The sequence below is a fragment of the Neolamprologus multifasciatus genome, chromosome 22 (assembly GCF_963576455.1).
Source record: "Neolamprologus multifasciatus chromosome 22, fNeoMul1.2, whole genome shotgun sequence".
NCBI lineage: Eukaryota > Metazoa > Chordata > Actinopteri > Cichliformes > Cichlidae > Neolamprologus > Neolamprologus multifasciatus.
The window spans coordinates 34,578,048-34,605,001 of NC_140459.1; the positions used below are offsets into that span (position 1 = coordinate 34,578,048).

At 45.5% G+C, this 26,954-nt stretch overlaps 3 protein-coding genes and 1 long non-coding RNA gene across 4 annotated transcripts in view; 3 read left to right on the plus strand and 1 right to left on the minus strand.

The window, feature by feature from the left end:
- The window catches only part of LOC146493891 (protein NLRC3-like), a 73,964-nt gene that overhangs the window by 17,887 nt on the left and 29,123 nt on the right, over positions 1-26,954 (plus strand). The window lies entirely within an intron of this gene.
- Positions 385-2,796, plus strand: LOC146493893 (zinc finger MYM-type protein 1-like). The gene has a single exon (XM_085149708.1). It carries the CDS (start codon positions 486-488, stop codon positions 1,992-1,994), a length of 1,509 nt encoding a protein of 502 aa, XP_085005834.1. The 5' UTR covers positions 385-485; the 3' UTR covers positions 1,995-2,796.
- Positions 21,901-24,800, plus strand: LOC146493894 (uncharacterized). Its single transcript, XR_014872125.1, has 2 exons — positions 21,901-22,211; positions 22,301-24,800. It is a non-coding gene; the product is annotated as an uncharacterized LOC146493894 (long non-coding RNA).
- On the minus strand, positions 22,770-26,174 carry LOC146493895 (uncharacterized). The gene is made up of 2 exons (XM_085149739.1): positions 25,943-26,174; positions 22,770-25,839 (listed from the first exon to the last, which is right to left on the minus strand). Exons 1-2 carry the CDS (start codon positions 26,054-26,056, stop codon positions 25,516-25,518), a joined length of 438 nt encoding a protein of 145 aa, XP_085005865.1. The 5' UTR covers positions 26,057-26,174; the 3' UTR covers positions 22,770-25,515.

Consider the following 26,954-nt stretch of genomic DNA (forward strand, 5'->3'; position numbering starts at 1 on the left):
ACTGGTTCAAAAGCTTTAAATGGTTGGAATATTCTTCCCAAAAAAATGCTGCTTTCTGCTTCGCTTGTCGAGTCTTTGGCAAAAGTCTTAGGTATGACACATTAGTGAATGATGGAGTCAGTAACTGGCAAAAAGCACTGAGGAAGTTTCAAAAACATGAAGCCACCCAGTCACACAAGGACAGTGTAGTTTGTTGGAACAGCTACAAAGCAAGTCTGTCACAAGGCAATATTGTTGAACAGATAGAGGCAGCAAGTGCCACTGAAGTAAGTGAAAGAAGGGAGTACCTGGAACGTGTTGTGGCAGTGACCTGCTTTTTGGGGAAGCAAGGAATATCATTTCGAGGTCATGACGAAACAGAAGAGAGTGACAATAAAGGGAATTTCCGTGAGTGCATAAAACTTTTGGAAAAGTTTGATCCATTCTTGCAGAGATACACCCCCCCATCAAACACCACATACATCTCTTGTAGTAGTCAGAATGAGATGATTGAATGTTGTTCACAAGAAGTAACTGCAGCTATTGTTCGTGAGATGAAGGAATCACAGATGTATGCCATTGTGGCTGATGAGGCTAGAGATGGAAGGACGGAACAGTTGGCACTCTGTGTGAGGTATGTGTGTGTGGAAGGTGTAGTTAAAGAGAGGTTCCTAGCCCTGACAGAAATGCCAAAGTTTGATGCTGCATCGATAAATACTGCTATTGAGAATCAGCTGCAAGAGAAGGGAATTGAGCGGTTGAAATGTGTGGCACAGACCTATGATGGAGCAGCTGTCATGAGCGGAACAGTTGGAGGTGTCCAAGCCCATTTTCAAAAGAAGCACCCTGAGGCCATATATGTTCATTGCTATGCGCATGAGTTAAATCTCATCCTATGTCACACATGCAGAGCTGTTACCGAAACCATAGAGTTCTTTAACATGCTTGAAAGTCTCCATTCCTTCTTTAGTGCTTCTCTTGTAAACCATCATAAGTTCATGGACACTCAGAAGAAATTAGGATTGGAGCAAAGTGAACTTGCGCAGTTGTCAAACACACGCTGGGCATGCCAGGTTCGTTCAGTAACGGCTGTGCTTAACAATTTCCCTGCCATCATTGAGTGCCTCTCCTCTATCAACACACCTATTGCAGTGGGATTGAAGGCAAAACTCAGTAAATTCTCCTCAGTGTATTTGCTGATTGTTTTAAAGGATCTACTGTCTGTAACTGAATGTTTACACAGATACCTACAGAAGGAGACCGTAGACATTGCCCAGGCACAGACATACAAAGATGCGGTGGTTGAGACACTGAAGCAGAAGCGCAGTGATGCCACTGCTATAGATCTTCATGCAAGAACAAAGGCTATGTGTGAGGCAAACCAGATAGCCGTTTTGGAGCAGTCTTCTGGACAGAGGCAGAAAGAAAAGAGAATGGATGAATTTGTTGTTGAGTCAACCTGTGGGGCAGGCAGTGAAGTCTGTGGCTCTTCTGTGTCAGAAGAGCTTAAAAGGAAATTGTTGTTTCCTTGTCTGGACAGAATGATCTCTGAACTTGAGAAGCGTTTTTCTGGTATTAGTCAGGAATTGCTTAATGGGATTCAGGCGTGTAGTCCAACCTCAAACCACTTCTTGTCTGAGCCTCATTTGTCAGCCCTGGCACTGCATTACCATATTGAACTTCAGTCAGAGGAAGTCATGGTTGCCAAAAACTTTTTGAAGCTCAAGAGTGAGGCTGGTGCCATTCCAGATATGTTAACAGTGTACAATCTTCTGGATAATCAGATCTTCCCCAAACTGAAAACTGTTATTCAGGTTGCCCTAACAAACCCAGTTAGCAGCTGTAGCTGTGAAAGGTCTTTTAGTGTCTTGAGTCAGCTCCATACCTGGCTGAGAAGGACCATGGGTCAAAGCAGACTCCAGCACCTGGCTGTGATGTCAGTTGAAAAACAGATGCTTGAGAGAGTTGACCACCAAAAAGTGATTGACAGATTTGCCAACCTCAAGGTGAGGTGACATAGGTTGAAATAAAGAAAAACTCTGCAGGGCCATAGTAGTATCTGCAGTAAAGATCTTTTCATACATTGCACCATAGGCAAAGTTGCCTCCATTTTTTTTTTAATTAATATTTTGTACATTTGTACATTTCAAAGACTGTTCTATTTTTGGAGTGACTTTTTATTTTATATTATATATATCTGTGTTATATTATACATACACATTAAAAGTGAATCTCTGTTCAAAAAATGCACTCAGTTTACTTTTTACTTAATATGAGCATCATTCATTATTCTCCCCCAGTAATTAAGGTTTGGATATGGATTTTTTTTTTTTATTCCAATCCATTCTTCTTTGGCAGCATTTTAATAACCTTGATCAGATTTGATGGTTTTGTTACAAACTTTTCAAAAAAGTGTTTTGCTTTTCTTTCACAAATGTGGGATTAAATTGTGTTAAAATGTACAAAATAGTGATGCCATGTTTTGTGACGAGGACCCAGGCAGAGACTTGATGAATTTAAGAAACTTATGATTTAATAAAGAAATTTGCAGACTTGCACAGAGAGGGTAAAATTATGATGACTGATAATGGAGACAAAGACAACAGACGATGAGGACAGGGAGGAAGAGGGGTTTAAATGCACCAAGGAGACCTTCAGAGAGAACTCGGGACAACTGGAGGCATTTAGGGTTGCAGGGACTGACAGAGACAGGGAAGAAGTCTTATTGTGACAAGTAAAGTTTATCTTGCCTGGCTGGGCAGCTCTCTGGGTGCTCAGCACCCCCAAAGCTCTGATCCTAGAATCGCCCCTGTGTTAGTTTATCTCTCTCCAAACAATATTGACCGAACCAGCAGCAAAAGAAGATCCAAACTACGCTTCACATAAACATCGTCATGACTTCACTCTGATTGTTTTGCTGCCACCAGGATAAAATCACACTTCATGCACAGCTCTCTCTCTCTCTCTCTCTCTCTGTACTTCAAGAACAGTTTCCCGTCTAAAAATCTATTTTCTGCATTATTCGCTTGCTTGTTATGCACAAGTCTACCGTTCTTACAGCCTGTCGGCCGCTGTTTTTTTTTCTTTTACTTACTTCCGAAAACAAAGCCTCATTTCTGCCGTTCAATACTGAACAAATTTAAACTTTTTAAAATGATGCAAAATTGCAAAATGTTCAGCTGTGTCTCTAATAAAACCTCTGTAACTTTGCTCTGCTTCACGTCAGCAGCATCAGGTCATGTTCATATGTTCATTAATGGTTTTCTTTCGTTTTTGATGTACTGCAGAATATTTGTATAAAATCCCAGGCCAGGAAAACCTTCATGTTTTTCTGTTTTATCTTCAGCTACTTTGACACAAAGGCTGTGATGCTCACACCTTTGATAAAGTCTCGCAAGTGTCAGATTTCTTTTTATAGATATAAAAATATAGAAATGTACTGATGCATGATCTGAATGATAATATTTCTGACTGTCTGAGGCAAAATTTCCCCGATTCAAATTGAATCAAATTGAATGGAATCGTGGATCGAATCGATTCTAGAAATGAGTGACGATACCCAGCCCTAATATGCATGTTTTAATAAAAGAGATAATGTTGGTGTTTCAGTCATGTAGTAACTGTTAGCTTTAACTGTACAAGGCTTGTTAGACATAATGAAACACATCGTGCAGATTTCTGGATGTTAGACTATAATTTTTGTTATGATTATTAATCTTGAGTCTAAAAAGTCAGTCAAGTATATCCAGGATATCTTTCTGTTAACTGGATTCACTGACCCTAACACTGGGACCAGGATAAGCGGTCGCATGAAGCTGGTTATCAGCTGACAATCTTATTATTTAATTAATTTAATGAAGTTATTTAATTTTTCTAATTTTTCCTCTACATTTCCCCTGAAATGAAGGGATTGTGTTAAACATGCTTTAGTTCCTCACATTTTTCTGCAGTTTCTTTGTTCAACCCCCTGAATTAAAGCTGAAAGTCTGCACTTCAAACACATCTGAGTTGTTTCATTTAAAATTGATTTTAGTGTATGTACAGACAACTGTAGAAGAGACTTTACACTTAACATACTTAACTTGACCAGCTGGGATTACTACATCGTGCAGGCCCACTTTTAGGACACTCTGGCTGACCCCGTTATCACTGGTAAGCTTGGTCTGGATGAAGTTGACCAGTGCCGTCGCTGTGTCATCCTGGAGGTTCATTGCGCTGCGCAGGAGGCTCACAATGGTGGGTATGAGGTTTGTACTAGCATTTGGCCCCAGTATCAGCTGTTCAATTACATTGAAACCAATCAGGGGGCAGTCCATGGGCACACTGCTTACTAAAAAGGGGACTTGTACAGTCAAGTTTGGGTCACTATTCTCTGGGAGACTCACCATCACGCCCACCCAGCCGTCGTAGGGTAATGGCTGGCCATTAACACCAAGCACACTAAGAGCCTTATCTCCAATAAGTTCTGTCAGTGGCCGGAGTTTGTGGTCAGAGAGGTAGGTTTTTGCCCACTGGCGATCAATGAGACTCACTTGTGCACCCGTGTCCAATAAACAGTCCACTGCAAAGCACTTGATTTTCCATTTTTTTCCAACAAGCTCTGCCACTCTCTCACTTGCCCCTGTGTCTGCATTTTTCGTTGGAAGGGTCGCCCAACTACTTCTGACATGAGCAAACTCTTCTGAGCACATACCTGGTGATTTTGGGTCTGGCTGTCCACTGGTTCTGGGAGTGTGTATATCAGCAGGAGGCCAACTAGAGCTTCTGTGTTGGCTTCGTTTGAACAAACTGTTTTGCAGTTTGTCTGGGCTTCTGCTTTGGGTGTGCACACTGACAAGTAGGTTCACGAGCCTGACTGGCTGTGAGAGACTCCACCACTTTGGTCAGGGTTTCCACCTTTGCAGCCAGCTCTTCTATGACTTTATTCTTACTCTTAGATTTACAGTCAGTCATTTCAGTGTCTTTAGCAGCTTCAAGTTGAGCAGTATGAGCGTGTGTTACCTTTTGTCGAGTGGAATATCCCAGTCTTCGCTGTCGCTCACTCTCTTCACTTGACACTTTGTTCACTTGCCTTATCAAGGCTTCATCTGGCACACTATAGTCTGATAGTAGTGGCTTGAGTTCATTACGAATGTCACTATATTTTGGTAGAAGACCTTGATGAATGGTGCGTAGAAACACATTTTGGATCGTACGTGTCTCATACACAACGTCCATGTTGTCCTGCCTGGATGCAAACATGACTTTCTGCTTCAGTCCAATCATCCTGTAGAGGAACTGTTGTGGAGTTTCATGGTCATGTTGCTTAGTGCTCAACAATTCCTGAAATAACTCACTCCCACTCTTCTCACTCAGGTGTGAACGTAGTAAGCTTTTGAGTTCAATGAGGGTCAAGTCATCTTTACTGATCAACATGTCCTTAAACTGTCCAGGCTTGATAATACAGAGCACACCTTGAATGATCTCTCCCTCTGTGTGCTTCACCTTGAGCCCCTCCTCAATCTGCTTACACAGTCCATGGTAGCTAATGTCAGATGCAATGTCCCCAACCTGACCCCCATGTACTTTAAACTCTCTGCGTTGCAAAAATAGCAGGTCTCTTAGGGAAACCATGTGATCAGGCTTAGATTGTCACATGTCTGTGGTGGAGCGGCTGTTTGTCACGCTCTCAGCTCGAGGCTGGGGTGACTGTGGATGGGTGGGTGTGTCTTGTGTTGCGGATGTCACTTGTAAATCTGCTAACTTTTTACCAAGTGCCTCGTAGTTAGCCTTTAGCATTTCATACTCTATGTCATGGTCTGCAGTGGGTGGCTGGAATTTCCATAAGGCTGAACCTACCTGGGATCCGCCCCTGGGCAGGGCCAACTCCTCCAGCTCCTGCACACCTGGAGCCTATTGCAGGCAATCAAGCCAGAGGGATTTAAGCCACACGTTGATGTTCATTCACTGCCAGTTCGTCATCAACACATGTTGGTAACAGGCCTTATACTTCAAGTTCTTGCTGTGATTTATCTTGTTAACCAGACTCTCTTGTGCTGCAGTTGCTGTATTCACCTTGGCTCACGCTCCACCTCCAGACTCAGGATGCCAAGCAATCATTTTGAAAATCTCTCTGTGCCTCACCTGCCTGCCCGTCCTCTGTGTCTCCTGCACCTGTGGCAGAACCTCCCCAGTCTTCCCCAGCTCCAACCCCTTCAGGCTCCGTTTTCCGCGATGCTGCATTCCCAGAACCGGATCCGTACTCCGGGGAGCAGGGTCGCTGTACTGCCTTTCTACTAAATGTTCTCTCGCATTCACGCATTCTCCCCGTTCTTTTGCTAGCGATTCAGCTCGGGTAGCATATCTGGTGGCTAAGCTTCAGGGCAAGGCATTGTTATGGGCTGAGGCTTACCTGTCGGCTCATCCGCTCCCAACCTGCTTGTATGATGATTTTCTGTGCGAGTTTAAAAAGACCTTTACTCATCCAGAATCGGAGGAGAGTTCTGATGAAAGGTTGCTTGGGTTACAGCAGGGGAGCCGGAGCGTTGCAGAGTTCATTATTGACTTCCGTACCGCAGCCGCTGAGGCCAATTGGTCCGATCATGCCCTAAGGGGAGTGTTCCGTCGTGCCTTAAACGATGAGCTCAAAGACCAGCTCGCTTCCCGCGATGAGCCCAAGTCTTTTGAAGACCTGGTCTCCCTTTCCCTTAGGATAGATAATCATCTGAGGGAAAGGGAAGCCGAAAGGAATCATAAACATCGTAAATCCGCGCCTCGTAGGTTTTCACTTCCTCCGCCATCACGTCCTGTGTCCACATCCGCTCCCGTTTCCGTAGAAATGGACGCCGCTCCGGAGCCTATGCAAATCGGCCGCTCTCGTCTCACACTAGAGGAGCGAGAGCGACGGCTTCGGTCGGGTGCATGTTTTTACTGCGGCTCAGTGGAGCATAGGTTAGCACAATGTTCGGTTCGGCCAAAAGGCTCCGCCCGCCGGTAATTTCGGGGATACAGGTGGGCGGATCCTCTTTCAGTTCCAAACCCCGGTTAATTCTACCACTCTCCCTATGTCTAAATCAGGTTTCTCACCCTCTCCATGCTCTCGTTGATTCTGGAGCAGAGCAAAATTTAATAGATGTAGCTCTCGCTAGACGCCTTCAGTTGCCACTCAAGACTCTCGATCCTCCCATCCCTGTTACCGCATTAAAATATCAGATATTTTCTCAGATAACCCATCAGGCTGGCCCCGTAACCCTCGTCACCTCTGGAAACCACCGTGAAGCCATTACTTTGTACCACCACCACTCATCCTAGGCTACCCCTGGCTACAAAGACACAACCCTCACATAGACTGTTCTGGGAGTAAAATCGCCAGTTGGAGCCTTTTTTGTCTAGCCCACTGCCTCACGTCTGCCCTACCGCCAGGTACCCCTGACACTAACACCTCAGACGCAGATCCGGTTGACCTCACACTCGTCCCACCTGAGTACCATGACTTCCAGGCAGTTTTCAGTAAGGACAAAGCATCATCTTTGCCACCTCACAGACCTTATGACTGCACTATCGACCTTCTACCTGGTGCTCCGCTTACTTCTAGCCGGCTATTCAACATCTCCAGACCAGAAAGAGAGTCCATGGAAAAGTACATCCATGAGTCACTAGCTGCAGGTATCATCCGTCCATCCTCCTCTCCAGTAGGCGCCGGCTTCTTTTTTGTGGAAAAGAAGGATAAATCACTCTGTCCATGCATTGACTACAGAGGGTTAAATGAAATCACTATTAAAAACAAATATCCTTCACCCCTTATAAGCTCAGCCTTTGAACCCCTCCATGGAGCCACCATATTCACCAAACTGGATCTCCGCAATGCCTACCACCTTGTCCGCATTAGGGAGGGGGGTGAATGGAAAACAGCTTTCATTACGCCCCTAGGTCATTTTGAGTATTTGGTCATGCCGTTTGGGTTAACCAATGCCCCCGCTGTCTTTCAGAACCTGGTCAACGACGTGCTCCATGATTTCCTGAACCAGTTTCTCTTTGTTTATCTTGATGACATACTCATTTTCTCCAAGACCCCTCAGGAACACCATGTCCACGTCCGAGCAGTCCTCCAACGCCTCCTGGAAAACCAACTTTACGTCAAAGCCGAGAAATGTGGGTTTCATGCACAATCCGTCACTTTTCTTGGCTATATACTCGCAGGAGGGCAGGTGAAGACTGATCCAGCCAAGATCTGCACGATTCTGGAGTGGCCCACGCCCACATCACGCAAGCACTTACAATGTTTCCTCGGCTTTGCCAATTTCTACCGGAGGTTTATTCACAACTACAGCCAGGTAGCCACTCCTCTCACTACACTGACATCCACCAAAAGACAGTTCATCTGGACACCTGAAGCTGAGGCAGCATTCAGTAGACTCAAACGACTATTTACCTCAGCTCCAGTATTGTGTCACCCAGACCACTTCAAGCCATTCGTTCTGGAGGTAGACGCGTCCGACGTTGGTGTCGGAGCGGTCCTCTCACAGCATTCAGGTCCCAAGGCCAAGATACACCCATCCGCCTTTTTTTCGCGTCGACTCTCGTCAGCTGAACGCAACTATGATGTAGGAGACAGAGAGTTGCTGGCTATTAAGTTAGCCCTGGAAGAGTGGCGTCACCTATTGTAAGGAGCTGAACACCCATTCACCGTCTTCACAGATCATAAAAACCTTACATACCTCAAAACGGCTAAGCGTCTAAACGCCCGCCAGGCCCGTTGGTCTCTGTTCTTTGATCGCTTCAAGTTTGCCATCTCTTTCCGTCCAGGTTCCAAGAACATCAAGGCCGATGCCCTGTCTCGTCTTTACGACCCAGACGCTGAACCCACCGAACCAGCTCCTGTGCTTCCTACCTCCTGCCACGTAGCGTTTTTATCCTGGGACATAGAGGAATCCATCCAGCGAGCATTACAGGATGAACCAGACCCTGGGACAGGTCCTCCAGGCCGCCGCTCCGTTCCCGCAGCAACCCGTTCGGCTGTAATGAAGTGGGCTCATACCTCCCGGTTTCCTGCCATCCTGGAATCGGCTGCACCATCGCACTACTACGTCGTCACTTCTGGTGGGCAACTCGTGTGTGCACGTGATGTGCGGGAATACGTCTCTGCTTGTGACGTGTGTGCCAGGAACAAGACCCGAAATCAGCGACCCTCCGGTCTTCTACAACCTCTAGCCGTACCTTCTCGTCCTTGGTCCCACATTTCCCTGGACTTTGTCACTGGACTGCCTAGGTCAGCAGGTAAAACAGTAATACTCTCTGTGATCGACAGGTTTTCTAAAGCAGCTCACTTCATTGCCCTGGAAAAACTACCCACTGCCACGGAAACTGCAAGACTGATTGTTGACCATGTCTTCAAACTGCTGAGGTCACTTCTGACAGGGGACCTCAATTTACATCCCAGGTTTGGAAATCTTTCTGCTCTGCCCTAGGTGCACAAGCCAACCTCAGTTCTGGTTACCACCCTCAAACCAATGGACAGACTGAGAGGCTCAACCAAGAACTAGAGTCCATGCTCCGCTGCATGGTTTCCCATAACCCAGCTACTTGGTCAGCACATCTCCCATGGGTGGAGTATGCGCACAATTCACATGTTTCTGCATCCACTGGTCTCTCCCCATTTGAAGTATCCCTAGGCTATCAGCCTCCTCTATTCCCTGAGGAAGAGGCTGATTTGTCTGTGCCTTCCGTCCAGCACCATCTCCAGCGCTGCCGCCGCGTCTGGACTCGGACTCAGGAGGCACTGAAGAAAGCTGCTGCCCGCCACTGCCGCTATGCGGATCGTCTACCATCACCAGCTCCTCAGTACACTCCAGGGCAGAAGGTGTGGCTGACAGCTAAAGATGTTCCCCTCAAGGTTTCCTCCCGCAAGCTGGCTCCTCGGTTTATTGGGCCGTATGTCATCCACTCGGTCATCTCGCCCTCTGCTGTGAAACTCGAGCTTCCTCCCAGTCTACGGATTGACCCAGTTTTTCATGTTTCCCAAGTCAGACCAGTGCTGTCCAGTGTGCTGTGCCCACCTTCCGACCCCCCTCCTCCCGCCCAGCTCATCGATGGTCATCCGGCCTATACGGTTCAGAGGATCGTTGATGCAGTTGTTGTATTCACCTTGGCTCACGCTCCACCTCCAGACTCAGGATACCAAGCAATCATTTTGAAAATCTCTCTGTGCCTCACCTGCCTGCCCTCCTGCCATCACACTCCATCTGAAGCCCCGGATCTCAGGTCAGCCTTTCACGCCACTCAGCCCCCCCTGGATTCTCTCACCCCCCTCTCAACACTCCATGTCCCCTACTGCAAGTAAGAATTGCTATCCTTACAACTTGCCACTTCAGAGCTGCTTCCACTACCTCCCTAACTCCACTATCTTCTCTCTTCAGTGTGACTGTTCCCTGCTCAGCTCCACTCTGCATCTCAGGCCTCATTCCCTCGCGCTAGCCACGTTTCCCAGGCCACGCCTCGTCAAACTCCACGTCTTATTGTTTTTTGTCTTTGCTACGTTTTTTGCACTTACGCCTAATAAATTGTCACATTATCTGCTGTCTCTGCTCTGGGTTTCTGCACCTGAGTCCTGTTCAGTACAGGCCACTCGGCCCCGTGACACTCTGTTACTTGTGGATTAACAGACTCATGAGGCAATATAGCTGAGGTAAGTACATCACTCTGTTCAGGGTGCTTAAGTGTTTTGAGAGTAACAACATTTTCCTCTGAGACTACAGGGTGAGATACTTCAGCGGTACGACTATCAATGAGATGAATAATAGCATTTTTCAACAACAGTAGGTGTGAAAACCCCTGATCCTCTAAGTCAAGCAATGTCTTACAGCGCAGATAAGCACAAACATAATCAAAACAACTTTCCTCATCACCACGTCTTACACTTGCGGGGTCCACATCAGGTACTGGTGTGATGTTTGTAGCAATCTGGAAGAGTTCCTCTGCTGTCAGTGCATAAAGACTCTTTCTGATCTGCCAAGCCAGTTCTTTTCGTTCACTGTCCTCCATTGTGTGTTCTTTGGCTAGCAACTCCTCACAGTGCAGTCAGCTCAAACACGCAGCCTGTCACCTCTCCAGCAGGGGTTCCCCTCCTCGACACAGGTCCCGCTGCTGCCTCAGTTGCACGTCTGCTGTTCCAACACGCCTGCCCTGTGATGGCTGTCTCGGGTTCGTTGATTAAAGGATCAGCAGTCGCCCTCGTAGCATGTTGATCCCCGTACGGGCCACCAAAATTATGTTACAGGCCTTCGATGGGGTCTGTTTTTAAACTGTTTTTTAACAGAAAAGCAGAGACAGGAGACATCAGTTGCGTTCGGTCTGCAAACTCTTCTTCGTCTGAGGCAGAGAAGCGTTGCAACGGCCTATCGCACTCACCACTATCTCCCCCTTGTGGCAATGCCACGCAATTACATTGTCCCTAACTCTAAATGAAAAGTGCAATACCACCATAAAATCAGGTCTTTTACATCAAAACAATTCACAAAAAATTTACAATTGTGACCATACACTTGTGGGCGTCACACCTGCACTACTACACTGACAGAGAGACGATTCTGCGATTGTCCAGGGAAAAAGGCCGCCTCTTCTACAAAGAAATACCTGTACATGTCAGGGGTTGCTGAGTGGAGGCGAGGAAGGAGGACCCAAACGCTGGACTCACAGGTAGGTAGGTGAAGGTTGGTGTTTTATTATTGATGGAGTGAACAAACAGAACAGAGGAAGGAAATGGCTGGCTGGCTGGACGACTGACTGAATGACTGAAGGACTGACTGAAAGACTGAATGGCTCGCTGACTGAACAAAGGCGGAAACGACAACATAACATCAATGACACGACAAAGAACTGGTGAAACCAAGGAACTTAAATACACAGGTTGAATGACGACAATGATTGGAAACAGGTGAGTACAGAGCTGAAAATAATCTGACTAATGACACGAGAGACAAGCTGACACGGGAAAAAAACAGGAAGTGAAAACATTGATGTGGCAAAACTGAAAACACTGGGTCACCGACCCAGGAACCCTGACAGTACCCCCCTCCCTTCAAAGGCCGGCACCCGACGGCCAAAAGAGAAAATGACCAGAACAGGGCAGGCGGAGGGGGCCCAGGATGGAGGGACGGAGTCCACACAGAGACAGTTCAGGTGGGCGGCCACGTGGCCCGTGGCCGAGACGAGACAGTTCTGGTAGGCGGCCGCGAGGAAGACTGCGGCGGCGGCCGCTGAGCAGGTCTGGAGGGCGGCCGCGAGGAAGGCGGCGGCGGCGGCCGCTGAGCAGGTCCGGAGGGTGGCCGCGAGAAAGGCGGCGGCCGCCGCTGAGCAGGTCCGGTGGGCAGCCACGCCGGCGATGACGTCCAGAACGTGGCTGGGGTGACGGTGCGGCAGCCGCAGAACCAGGCGAAGCAGAGGCTGACGCTGAGGCTGAGGGTGGCCCAGGCGAAGCAGAAGCTGAGGCTGAGTCTGAGGCTGGACCAGGCGAAGCAGAAGCTGAGGCTGAGTCTGAGACTGGACCAGGCGATGGCACAGGAGCCGGGGGTGACGGAGCCACAGCTTTAGGGCCAGCGGGCGCGGAAGCCCCTGGCTGGAGAGCGGCCGGGCCAGCAGGAGCAGGAGGGCTCACAGCTGGCTCTGGGTGCTGTGGCTGCAGGTCCGGGAACTGAACAGGGTGTTGGATGAGTGACTGAACTGACTGGACTACAGACTGGACAGACTGGAGGACGGGCGACCGGGAGGCAGGAGGCGACTGGACTGACTGGACAGGAGACTGGAGGACAGGAGGAGACTGAACTACAGGGGACTGGAGGGCAGGAGGAGACTGAACTACAGGGGACTGGAGGGCAGGAGGAGACTGAACTACAGGGGACTGGAGGGCAGGAGGAGACTGAACTACAGGGGTCTGGAGGGCAAGAGGAGACTGAACTACAGGGGACTGGAGGGCAGGAGGAGACTGAACTACAGGGGACTGGAGGGCAGGAGGAGACTGAACTACAGGGGTCTGGAGGGCAAGAGGAGACTGAACTACAGGGGACTGGAGGGCAGGAGGAGACTGAACTACAGGGGTCTGGAGGGCAAGAGGAGACTGAACTACAGGGGACTGGAGGGCAGGAGGAGACTGAACTACAGGGGACTGGAGGGCAGGAGGAGACTGAACTACAGGGGACTGGAGTGGAGGCTGAACAGCAGGTGAGGGAACTGACTGGAGAGGAGGCTGAACAGCAGGTGAGGGAACTGACTGAAGTGGAGATGCTAAGGGATGAACATTGGTAGGAGAGGCTGACGACGGAGCTGAGGTTGGTGTGGCTAATGGCTGAGCTACAGACTGAGCTAGCGAAGGAGATAGAGCTACAGCCTGGGCTAGTAAAGCTGGTGCCTGAGCAGGGGACAGGTCAGCTAATCTAACTAGGGACAGTGCGAGGGTGTGAAAGGCTGGGTCAGGAGGTGGAGGAAGTGGTGAAGTAGCAGGTGGACTGGTTAGCTCTTCCAAGCCTCTAGGGAGGTCAGGCTGGGTTGAGGCTGCCCTCAGCCTGGGCGCTGGGACAGGCACAGGAGGTGGCTGGACACCAGTCACCCCCGCCCGAGAAACAGAAGCGGGTGTGGAGGTAGACTGGGTCGCAGCTGCCCTCCTCCTGGGAGCTGGCACTGGTTTGGGTGTAGACTGGGCCCTAGAATCTGAGGAGGTGAAACGGCTGAAGGGGAAGGCTGAATCTGGGCCGCCGTGCTGATGGGAAATGGCTGAGTAATGGGTGTGGAAATAGTGACTGGGTGTATGATACTGGCAGGGGTATCTGGGATTGTTCTGGTCCTTCTGCCACCACTATTTACAGTCTTTGGGGGAGCAGAGCAGAACAAATCTTCCCAGTCCACAGAATCCTCCAGGAGGGAAACATCCCATGAATCAGAGATGGGTTTATTATTGGTTTTAAGTGGAGAATCAAATGAGGGTGGAAAACAGTCATTGGAACTCACCGCCGGGTATTGCTGGAAATAGTCCATTTTATGGCGGCGTGTGCGCTGCTTTCTCCGGGAAGAGGAAGCGGGCGGGGTACACAGCCGAGCCTCTGGCACGGGAGCCTCTGTTGGAGGCGGAGCTGCTGTGCCATGGCGAGGTTGAAGGTCCGGTGAATGAGGCAAGTGGCATGTGAGCGAGGAGCGGAGCGATGAGAGAGGGAGCGGCCAAAGTGCGGCGTGAAACACCCACTCTTCGCGGCAAATGCTCCGGTACAGGTGAGGCAGCAGGTGGGAGAACACGGTGTTTCCGAGGTCCGCCCAGAGCCAGGCGAGTTCCCTCGAAGATGTGCTCTCGCTCCGCGAAGAGCCGCTGTTTCTCCTTAAGCATCCCCGCCCAAATGGAGAGCGCTGCCTCCTGCCGCTCGAACAGATCTGAGTCCGCTGGGCCGAAAACGTGTCTTCGTGGCACGGGTCATGTCATTCTGTCAGGGGTTGCTGAGTGGAGGCGAGGAAGGAGGACCCAAACGCTGGACTCATAGGTAGGTAGGTGAAGGTTGGTGTTTTATTATCGATGGAGTGAACAAACAGAACAGAGGAAGGAAATGGCTGGCTGGCTGGACGACTGACTGAATGACTGAAGGACTGACTGAAAGACTGAATGGCTCGCTGACTGAACAAAGGCGGAAACGACAACTTAACATCAATGACACGACAAAGAACTGGTGAAACCGAGGAACTTAAATACAATGGTTGAATGACGACATTGATTGGAAACAGGTGAGTACAGAGCTGAACATAATCTGACTAATGACACGAGAGACAAGCTGACACGGGAAAAAAACAGGAAGTGAAAACATTGATGTGGCAAAACTGAAAACACTGGGTCACCGACCCAGGAACCCTGACAGTACACATCTTCCCTGACATGAATCCCAAGGTCAGCAAACGTCGAGCATCATTCAACCCCGTGAAAGGGAAACTGCGGAAGTCTGTACTACCCCGCGAAGCTGACTATAACGGTGAACAACGCCAAGCACTCATTCACAGATCCGGCCATCCAGGAATTTATGGGAAATTATGGAATAATTGACCCGTGGAGAGCTCAGAATCCTAATGTGGTACAATCACACAACAAAGATATGGAGATTTGATAATAGTTTATAATCAAATAAACAGGTGATAGAAGACAGTAAGAACCAAATTGATTTTTACCTGTCAATTAATAACACTCCAGATATCACCAAGTCTACCTTGTGGGAAGTGCTAAAAGCGTACATTCGGGGGCAGTTAATTCCGTTGAAGAGTTTAATGAATAAACAACAAAGAGAAGAAGAAAGTTGTATAAAAGACAAGATACAGGAAGTAGACAGACAACACACGGCGCGGCACAAGAAGAAACTGTCCCTGCAAGCTGATTTAGAATCGATGTATAACAGTCAAGCTTCTAACCAGGGCAAAATATAAATATTATGAACAGGGGGAAAGGATGGGTAAAGTTCTAGCACAACAAATCAAGAGACAAGAAGAAACAAGATTGATCACAGAAATTCGCACCAATACGGAACAAATAACGAGGGACCCAAAGGAGTTAAATAGCATATTCAAAAGTTTCTATGCAGACTTATATCAAATCAAAAAAGAACCCCGCACTATTTGAGATGTTCTTTAACAAGTTTAGTGTACCTGTGATCAACCCAGACAAAGTAGAACAACTCGAAAAACCCATAACTATACAAGAGATACAGCAAGCAATAGATAATTTACAGAACTCCAAGGCTCCGGGTCCAGACGGTTATACTTCAGAATTTTACAAGGCCTTTAAAGACCATATCTCACCCCTGTTACTAGAAGTATATAATGAGGGGCTGGACAAAAAAGCCCTACCGCCGACTCTATATCAGGCAAGCATTTCTTTGATCTATAGAAAAGAAAAAGATCCTTTAGACCCGGCTTCATATAGACCGATCAGCTTAATTAATGTAGATAATAAGATACTTGCAAAGATTTTGGCAACACGCATGGAAATGGTTCTGCTAACAATTATATCTCAGGACCAAACAGGATTTATTAAAGACAGGCAGCTGTTTTTAATGTTAGAAGACTTTTAAACATTATCTATACGCAAGACAAGCATAATCCTAGTCCTGAAATTTTGCTTTCTTTGAAAGCGGAGAAGGCCTTCGACAGGGTCGAGGTTCGGATTTGGCCCTAAATTTATTTATCTGGTTAAACTACATCCAACCAAAAGTGTCGTACAAACAAACAATGTCCACTCCGACTATTTCGATCTGAATCGCTCAACAAGACAAGGCTGTCCTCTCTCACCTCTGCTTTTTGCATTAGCTATTGAACCTTTAGCTCTTCTACTGCGCTCAACAGACGAATACGCGGGGATCAGAAGGGGAAAAGCAGAACATAAAGTCTCGCTTTATGCAGATGATTTACTACTGTATATTTCTAACCCTGCAAAATCAGTCCCAGTCATCATGGAAATTTTGCAGAATTTTGGAGAAGTGTCAGGATACAAATTGAATTTATCTAAAAGTGTGCTGTTCCCAGTCAACTCTAAAGCAATAGGTAACCCAAGTAGTTTCAATACCTTACCATTTCGGGTTTCTAATCAGTTCCAATATCTTGGATTAAATATCACTCAGGATTATTATGGTTTATTCGAACATAATCTTTCTAAATTATATGATGAAACCAAAAATAACAGACAAATGGATCAATCTACCGATTCCACTAGCAGGGAGGATAAACATTGTTAGAATGAATATTCTCCCCAAATTCTTATTTTTATTTCAGTGTTTCCATAATGTGATTAATAAAGCCTTTTTTAATAAATTAGACTCCTTAATATCCTGTTTCATATGGAACAGAAAGAACCCAAGAATCAAGAAAGGCTACCTGCAGAGACTGACATGTCAGGGAGGGATGGGGTTACCATGCTTCTGTCTGTATTATTGGTCATGTAATGTTCGTTCCATGTCGTTTTGGTTGTGCACTAAGGGGGCCGACTGGACAACGATGGAGAATGAAAGCTGTTACCCCTCCTCATTAGAGGCTATGATCTATTCAGCTCTCCCTGTCCCTGAACACAACTTTAAAAATCCTGTAGTCTCTCATACAATTAAAATCTGGACACAGATAAGGAAACATTACGGGTGGAAGGAAGCCTCCATACTAACTCCACTCATGAATAACGCAACATTCACACCATCACTTTCAAACATCTCATTTCTCCAATGGAACCACACAGGGCTGCACTCAATAAAGGATTTATTCATCAACAAGGGTTTTCCCACATTCGGGCAACTGCAAGAAAAATTGGACTTGCACAGTAATGACTTTTTCAAATACTTACAGATCAGAAGCTTTGTAAGGAGGCATTTTCCATCTTTTCCAGATCAGCTCCCACACTCTGCCTTAGATAACTTATTTCAGTTTGATCCACTCAAGAAAGGACTAATAACAAAAGTTCACAATGCATTGTCACAACTGGATGGAACGATCACACTTGACTATCTGAGAGAGGCCTGGCAGTGTGAGCTTGGTACGAGAATCACAGACAGTCAATGGACAAAAGCCCAGGAAAATGTTCCTGTTTGTATTCATCATGGACTCTTAGTACCGCTCTCTAAACACACATGTGAATCTCAAAGGAGAATAAGAGAGAGCACAGATTTAAACCATGCAGAACGGAGGCTGTGACTCAAAGAAGAAGGCAGGAAGATGATTGGACTAGAGTAACGATGACAGTATTGAGATGGACAGCGTGGGAATATGGTAGCGGTGTAATGAATCGACTAGCAGACGAACACAGATCTCGAGAGGCCAAAGCAATATCTGCCTGGAAGTCAAGAATGTGCTCCGATCGCCCCGATTGGTCCTGGGATGTGGAAGGCTAGAGTGCTGTTTATAAACCCTCCACAGAAATGCAGCTGTGCAAAGAACAGAGGTGTTCTGGGCACTAAATACAGGATGAACTGTGCCTTATACTAATTTGGCTAAGGGAAGCCACCATTTGTTAATGTCTCTGTGCCGTCCTGGTGTTTCTTGTTTTTAGTGCCTCCGTGTTCCAGGGGCTCTCTCTGTCTCTTCAAATCACTCACAGCCGTGTTTTCTTCCTGTGGCAGCTGGAGGCTCAGGAGAGCCAGCATCCTGCTTCACCAGGCTGGGGTTCAGCTGAACCTGTCCAGTCTCCTGCGGCCTCCACACTGCCACCTGCTCCAGCAACCAAGGTGGTGGGTCCCACTTCACCCGAGCTCATGTGCCACGGACCTGCACACCGCCAGGACCTGCTCCGCTCAAGTTGGAGGGCTGCACGCCGTTAAGACGTGCTCCACCCGAGCAGCCTGGGGTCGACGCCAGTCTGGCCCATTTAGGCCATCAAGGCCTGCACGTCCACGTCCTGCCAGGTCACATACTCTGAGCCACTGACCTGAAGGATTTTAAGATGGACAATGAATTAATTATTTATCCGTTGTTTTGTTTTTTAATTTAAGAAAATGTTTTCTTTAAAAAGATAAAATCAAATATGGCATGTAAATACAAAGGGTTTGTTTTGAATATTTATTATTTATTACAAGTATTTTTATCTGATTATTCACTGGAATAATGAATAGATCAAATCAATTGCATGATCAGATTGTGATGCAGATGCTAGGCCCAAACCCTGGGATGTTTCTTTGTGGTGAGTGGTATTTCCTTACAGGTTCAAGTGACCACCGTCACTGAGTATGCTTGGGTGATGTGCTTGGTCTTCAGCAATATACAACATAACATTGTGACAAGATAATCAAGATTACTCACTTCACCTGTGATTTTGACATTGTGACTAAATGTGGTACTAATGACAGGTAGATGCAGTGCAGTCTATACTCTACAACCTGACTTGAGTTTGCAACTACTCGAACCAAATGTATCAGCAAAATTAGAATTTAATGCAATTATCTGTGGGCTGAATCCCTGCAAAATTTATTTTTTGGAAAGTACCAATTTCCAAGGCCACTCAATACATGAATTTAAAAATGTCCATCTGCACCCCAGGGTAGACTCAGGAGCAATGTTCCCTCTAAGCTGCGCGTGTGCACAATTGTGCACTGCTGGCACGGTCTCTGCACACAGAAAATCTAACTTGAATTGAAATTAAAATTAAAACTTTAACAATTATGGGATTAGAACGATGCCACCTTATCCCAAAGTCCAGCCAATGATGCGATTCACATTCGTATATACGCAGCTAATCAACGTGGCTGACAGGCTATGACAGCGTCCTTATGTGCGACAGAAGTGATGGGATTTCCGGCTCTTTTTAGAGAACCGGCTCTTTCGGCTCGGCTCACTAAAAAGAGCCGGGTCCTTCGACTCCGAACCGGCTCTTCAGGTTGTTTTGTTGCTTTAATTAATTTATTAACAACAATAATATAAAACTATGCACAAAAGTGGTTTTATTTGTGTTTTTATATAAATATATGTGGTGGCCCCTAAAGACAAAACACGTACAAACTCCAAAACACATTTCTAGCATGAACTGAACTTCAAAACAGAGCTACCTAGATCACTTAAATTACACAACTGAAAGCATAAATGTATTGTTTGTGTATTTATACACAAGCACTCATATATATTCAAATAATTAAAAAAAAAAAGTTCATTTACCTGTTACTACCACACACCAAATCCGGTCGTTGGTACTTGCTGGCTTGTGTAGCCACTAGGTAACAAAAGCTCAACACTGCGCCCAGCATCCTGGAGCACTTCTGTTGTCTTTTGTACGTGTTTTGAGTTGTTGCGTGTTTCAGAGTTTGTACATGCTTTGTCTTTAGGGGTCACCGTAAATATACTTTTATTTATTCACTCCACATAAAATGTAATAAATAAATCATATAATACAAAAACCAACTGTTCTCATTTCAACTTTTAACTATTTACATTTTCAGCTTTTCCCTTTTAAAAAAATTGAAAGTGAAACAACACAAAACACTGCAAACCACAACACAATTAAATATAAATTAAACTATGAAAACAAAAAGAAGATGCATATTCTCTGTCATATGGACCTGCATTAATAAACTTTTTGAATCGTTTATCATCTGCAACTGAAAAGAGTTGTGGATGATTACTATACCTTTCTAATGTGACGTTGTTGTCCCTGGCTCTCTCTCTCTCTCTCTCCCTCCCGCTCTGTTCCTGTGCTACTGAGTGTAACTACCGCCCCTCCCCCCTCTGCTCAGCGTAAAGCACAAGGCTCGCGTGCGGAGTGAACCGGAAAAAGTGAGAGAGAGAGGGTGAGAGAAAGAAAGAAAAACCTCTTTTTTCTTTCTTTCTCTCGCGTCGTTCACGTCAAAGATACGGCTCTAAGAGCCGTTTCATTCGCGACTAACACATCACTAGCCGACACCGGTGTTTTAGCAAAGCGGCTGATGTGGAGTGAAGCCACGTTAATGACAACGTGTACAACCATTGGAGATGTGAGCAGGACAGACGGAACAACTGACGGAGAAAGTGTGGACTTTATACCAGTTTTTAAATTGTGTTGATCGGCCACGTAAAACCAGAGTTATGATAAAATATCTGCAATGTTTGTTTTTCTTCCTGAATACTGTCGTTGTTTATATTTACTGCAGGAAGAAATGGTGAAAACTGTGTTTTATAAGGAAAACACTCGAAAGCCGGTGAGCAAAAACAACACCAAAAAAACCCCGCCTTTCCTATTGGTCGAAAAATGTACCATGTGGACCAATCAAAGAATGATATGGCAACATGGCATTTAGTTGTTTAGGAGGGAGGAAGCTTTAGGAGTGACGGTGTGTTTGAGATGTGAGAGATTTGCGACGTTTAGCACAAATCTTGTGTAGTTAGTGTGTAGTGTTGTTGTGTGTGTCAGAACCATTGACTGTAGAAAAAATGGACAACGTGACAGCTCTCCAAAAATGAAGCCAAAACGTCTCTATCGCCCCCTGGTGTCTGGCTCCAGTATAGGCCATAAACCCCACATCCTACATGTTAGTGGATGGGACCGGGGTGAGACTAAAATAAATTAATTCCAAAGATTCTTTCTTTTGTTTTCAATAGTTCTCATCACGCTGATTGATGTTCAAGGGGTCTCCTTTCCCATAAGTTTGATTCTAATTCCTACCGCGGTGATGTTAAATTGGGGTGAAACGTCATCATAAGAGCTTTGACTGACAGCTGCAGTCACGGAGAAACTTGCGTATCTCTGTTTGCGAATAGCAGATAGAGCGTAGGCTCTGAGAGGAGGGCCAGCCTTTACGCTACAAAAACACGACCGAGTGTTTTAACCTGACAGCCTGAGGTGTTCTTCAGTAAACTGGACTACCCGACAGAAGGACCCGAGGCCCCGCTGCACTTTTTCGGTAAGTTAAACGTGTTTCTAAGCTAATCCGTAACTACCGTCCTTAGCTAGCTCCTGAGACCTAGCTAGCTAAAAGGAGCACTCGGCTGTCAGGGTTCGTTTAGCTGTGCAGGTGAATGAATTTACTAAAGAAATCAAGAGAAACGCTCCGAGCTGCTCAGTCACTAATTACTGTTACTGTACTTTTATTACAAGTATTATACTGTAAAAGCAACAGGCTGCACCCTGCTGCAGCTCCTGTGCAGAGCTGAATATTAAATATGTGCAAACAACAGCATGTTTTCAGTCTCTTGCCACATCTGTAAAGACAGTAACAATTTATTTTTTAAAAGCTTGTACTTCAGTAACTCCTCATTAATCAGGAACTATGGATTAAAGTACTGTAGTGTACTGTAATATTGAAAAAATGTAAGAGAAGAACTTCAGATCCTGAGTGTGTGAGGACAGAAGAATCAGCTTTATTTCAATTTTGAGGGATAAAATTTATATCTGATGTAACCCAGTGAGTTTACACAACTCAGTAATGCACTACAACATTGTTATTGTCAATTGTGATTCATCATTACTCTGTTAATCACTGATTTGATCAAAAGTAAATCAATAATAAAAGATAAATACTATAAATATAAGAATGAAACCCAAAGAGTATATTTAACACCCCTACTGGTTAGGAAGGAACAAGCCCCGCCTTCCCCTGCTCTGTACCGTCACGTGCTCAGACACAGAGAGAGACGGAGGTGCACGAGACCATTGCTGATTTTCACCGCCAAGCTTTTTGCTGGAAAAGAACTATTAACTTGATAAATTGAGCAAATATCCATACCGGAGATCTGCATGGACCTTGGAGAAACGGACCTGATTTGTTGTGAACATTTTGGACCTTGAAACCATCGCGGTGAGTCAGAAGCTGTTAAGCTAACCTTGAAGCTAAAAAGCTAACAACAAGTTAACGGGGAATATAATGGCCCAATTTCAATGTTGTAGATCTGCACGGGAGCGGATGAAGTGGACAAGATCCTCTCTGAGAGTTGAACATTAGAAGTGTGCTGGTGAGTTAAACTGGGACTGGGCGGATCAGGCTAATTGAAAAGCTAACTAGCCTGATGCTTATAGCTGTAGCTGTAGCTGACCACGTTTTCACTGTGGGAGAACACACGGGGTTTCCCACGGAGTTCAGCCATTCTGAGCACTCAGCTTGTGTGCTGATGATATTCTAGTATTACTTGTTGAATATTAAATGCACTAAAATAAGATGATGGAATAAGTTAATTTTGATCTTAAAGGTCATGAATCTACTTTATTTTTGTTACATTTGATGCTCGAGCGGCACTGGATAGATGTCCGTGTTTATTCTTACTGTGCTGATACGTTACCACATACTGTAAAACTACAGCCTGTGGGTTTTTGTATATTCTTTTGGTAATTTTATTCTGTACATTGAGTGTAAATAATATATTGCTTCATTGCTATGCAGTGTAAAGCAATGCTCCTGTAATTCAGTTAAAGGGCAATACTGTAAAAAAATAATCTACCATAGTTTATGGTTTATTTCTGATTTCTGATAGAAATGTGTACCTTGATAGAATAAGCTGATTGTGATTTAAAGATTGCATTCATGATTAAGATGCACTGTATGGACTATAGTTAGAAATTAGAATTAATGTTTTGTGCTTGTTTTGTTATAGCACTTGCATTATTTACACATATGGCCATGTATATCATTAGAGTGTGAACTGAATTAGTAATAGTCCTGTTGTTTACAGGCTAGGTTTTTTTTTATGGGATCGTGAGACCTGGATTTCTTCCTGACGAGGAAGATGGCGAGCCTTTCTCTTTGAACCGAACCACAGCCATTCCGAGTTGGCCCAGAAGGGCAGGTCGCTCTTCTCTCATGAACAATTGCAACAGTGCGGTAGGACGAAATCGCACCAATCACAGACTTTTGACCTATTGGATTTGACTTGACTGAACACTGACTATTAAGCCGGCAAGACTGACATATCTGAGCTCAGATAGGACCCTGATTGTTATTATTATTGCTGTCACTGTATTTTATTTTATGTTTTCATTTCTGTTCATGAAATGCTGTTAAATTGTTGCTAAATAGTTTAATACAATCCATAGCAACTTTACCTGTGGCTCCAGTCATTCTTCTCCACGCAACTCACTTTATCCCTCCTACGAATCTAGCTATTGGCCCATTCTCTCCATCTTACTTTAACTTTCCCTACCCTATCCTGTACTTGGCTACACTGAGTTTGATGGTTCTGTTGTCTTTGTGATTACAGGAGCTGCCCTCAGATTCAGACCTCAGCACCACCCAGTGACAGCAGACAGATCATCCAACATGTTCACATGTTAACTGCAAAATGAACTGATGAAAACAGTACAAAGGTTAAAGTACCACACGTGTTGTAGTGAAAGCTGCAGCTTTATTGATAAAGCTAAAGACAAAAAAACAAAAGGATTAATCACTCATGTAACTGTGTCACTATATATCAGCATTAACAGGACCTCAGTTTGGTGTTTCACAAAGCTGCTGATCTCAGACCTGCACAGCTTCTGTTTTAAACACTTGATGTACTCAGCTGCATGAAGAGCATATGAGATTTTCTCTAACACAATTAAATAAAACCTGATGAAGGTCAAAGGTCGTCACTTGTATGTTGAACTACAATCTTGTCATCTGGAATTTTTTCACAGTTTTTTTACACATAGTGTGTTATTTACCATAAAGTGATTCAGAGTTATTCATACCAGAGTAACCAGAGAGGATCACATATTTTTAAATATATAACTTTCTACAGGACTGAATATAATATCTTTATGTAAAAGTCTGGAGCCTCTGGGGAGTATCTGAGTATTTATAACATTACACAAAGCAAAGGTCTCATCACAGTGTTGATGAAATGCTGGGTTTATCCATCTCCTGGGGCGGGCCTACGGAGGAGTGCTGAAGATTTCCCTGTGAGGGAGCTGCTGGTGAAGATCATGAGTCCTGCTTGATCAATGCGATGAGCTTCAGTCTTCCTGGTGTTTCTTAAATGACGCCTCTTTCAGTGGGTCAACAGAACTTATGGCACAGGACAGCTGTGATGAAAGAAAGGGAAGAAGTTTCTCCAAACCTCTGGACCCAGGAAACCCAGCTTGGTCCTGATGGTCTCCCTCACTAGTTTCTCTCCAGGGTGACTGTAGCTGTTGATATAATATGGACTCTATTATTAAATGAAAAGAACAAATTAGACTACACTACTGAAACGTTCTGCTGATGTTTTTAAAGTCTCCATGTTACCAGGCTGTAGAGATTTAAACAGTTTTAGATCCATTACACTCACAGTCTTATGTTAAAATCTCAAAGGACAGCATTATATTTTTGATATTAACAGTAACTCTGGGCCTCTGTAGAGTGTGCAGCTGATCTCATCGCTGTCTAAAAATGGATAAAAAAAAACACAAGTGTTGAAGACTATTAAGAGTAGCAGGTGTGTAGCATCGCTAACTAGCTAGCAACAAGCCTCCAACACAGTGCGTATGCTAGCGGCTAAGCTAACTAACGAATTAACAACAGAGTGATTTTAGAACTATAAGATGATGAGCTGTGTGTCTTTTTCATAACAGTGACATGGTTGTGTTTACCTTAATTAAACGAGTCGTCAGTCGCGGTAAACCAGCAAAAAAACTCGAGCAGCCGGGCTACGTAGAAAGTGTAGGGGGGCGTGTTTGCGGTCACGTCCAGCGGGTGTGTGGGCGGGAGCGTTACACAGTCGCTCCACCTCAAGTCACTACTGCGCAGACTCTGGCTCCAAATTTGCAAGATGGCAGCCTCCACAAGCGGGTATTTTGGCTTCATTTTTGCACAATGGTAGGAGGCGGGGTCGCGTCGTCCATGTTTTCTACAGTCAGTGAGTTACACATATATTGTGACGTCGTATGCAGTATGACTGACTGCTCCAAACACAGTTGGAGTGTAACAAAATTTTGTTTATTCACAGGACTTTGTACATTCTGTTCATTTTCCACATTTGTTCAACAATTCAAATAAAAAGTGCAACTTGTATTAACAGAACTTAAATTATTTTGTCCACATTTCATATATCCTGCACAAACATAAATATGGGACCTGTAGGTGTCCTATTCACACTACCTCACTCATTTTGTTTTTCCACAACCTTCTCCAGTAGAGTTATGATCCTGTCCATTCACTCGGCACGTCTGTCTTCAATCTCCCTCTGTAGCCTCATGTCCTCTTTTATCAATTCCAGGTCTTCATCCTCCCTGTCCCTCTTCCTCTTTTCTGGTCGTGCCTCCAGCTGTGCCTCATCCTCCTGCCGTTCCACATCCTGCCCTTGGGTGCCCACTGCTGTACTGGGCCCTGGAGTGTGCTCTTGGATGGAGGCAATCAGGACTGGAGGCCTGGTAGACGGCCTCTGTCCTAGGACCTCATCCATTGGGACAAACCAGGGCCAGGTGGCAGCAGTGGTCTTCCCACTCACCCCCTCACCTGTTGCGGGATACTTGCAATCCTACAGGCAGAGGGGATCAAAGTGGCAGTTCACCGCAACAGCAACAGTACAGGTTCACATGTTGGGGTTCATATGATTTATATTCCAATGGTACTGCACATACTTTGTATTTTTTCTTTAGGTTGTCCCATTTTTTTCCCGCCTGCAACGGGGTGATTTGGCCCGCCAGCCCCATCTGCTCCAGGATTGCCCTGGTAGACGGAATATGACAGGACATGTCAATGATGTTAATCCTTGCACAGGATCCTCAGCAATATGTGCCAACTACGAACTACAAGGCAGGACAGGCACTCTCCAATATGCCCAACAGATTTATGCATGCATACTGTTGCTATACCTCCAACCTGCAGCGGGTGAGTTCCTGGCACCAGTGAACAGGTGTTCGTTTTCACCCCGGAGTTTGATGAGCTCAGCCGTCTCCTCCTTACTCCCTGGAATGTGACGGGACAGTGGAGTACATTTTATAACATGTTACACTTGATGGGTTTAGATTTTATTATTGTCATTTGTATTAGGAAATATTTAACCATATATGCTTAGAGGTGTATAATCGATTGTGTAGTGATAGGATGTGTGATCTTTAGCAGTCTGCAAAGGCTTGGTGTGCATTCCAGAGTGTTCTGGCATTCACACCTACATCCTGGGAGCATCGGAAGAGGTCGTACCTTCTCTTATTGTTTTATGGTACGATAAACGTATCTATATCTGACTTCCAGACCAGCAGGTTTAGGGAAGTCTTTATGGGGTCACACTCTGACCACACACACACACACACACACAGTGTTCTTTGTTCACATGTATACCTATGTAAGATGTTATATGTTAATGACCCTATGCATATTCATGTAACCACAATAAAAGGAGTGCTATGGGGAACCTGGCTGAGAGGCTGACGGAGGTCAAGTGGTGGAACGACACTTGGCTCCAGGCAGGTCTCCCTCATGCATGAGTAACCCAGAGAACTTTGGTGACTTGTGTCTTGCTTTTTGCTGCGTAGCAAATTGTCCTTAACGTTCCAGCAAATAGGTTTATGCTACAAACCTATCAACACTTCTGTGTTATCATTTTTCTGTTTGCCATCTAGTATAATACGTTTGCACATTCAGCTGTGTGCA

Bases quoted from the DNA above. Each gene is read 5' to 3' on its own strand.
- LOC146493893 (XM_085149708.1), top strand. From the start codon at position 486: ATGATTGAATGTTGTTCACAAGAAGTAACTGCAGCTATTGTTCGTGAG.
- LOC146493895 (XM_085149739.1), bottom strand. From the start codon at position 26,056: ATGTCCTGTCATATTCCGTCTACCAGGGCAATCCTGGAGCAGATGGGG. The intron at 25,840-25,942 runs GTATGTGCAGTA...CTCTGCCTGTAG, and splicing joins ACCTAAAGAAAAAATACAAA to GATTGCAAGTATCCCGCAAC.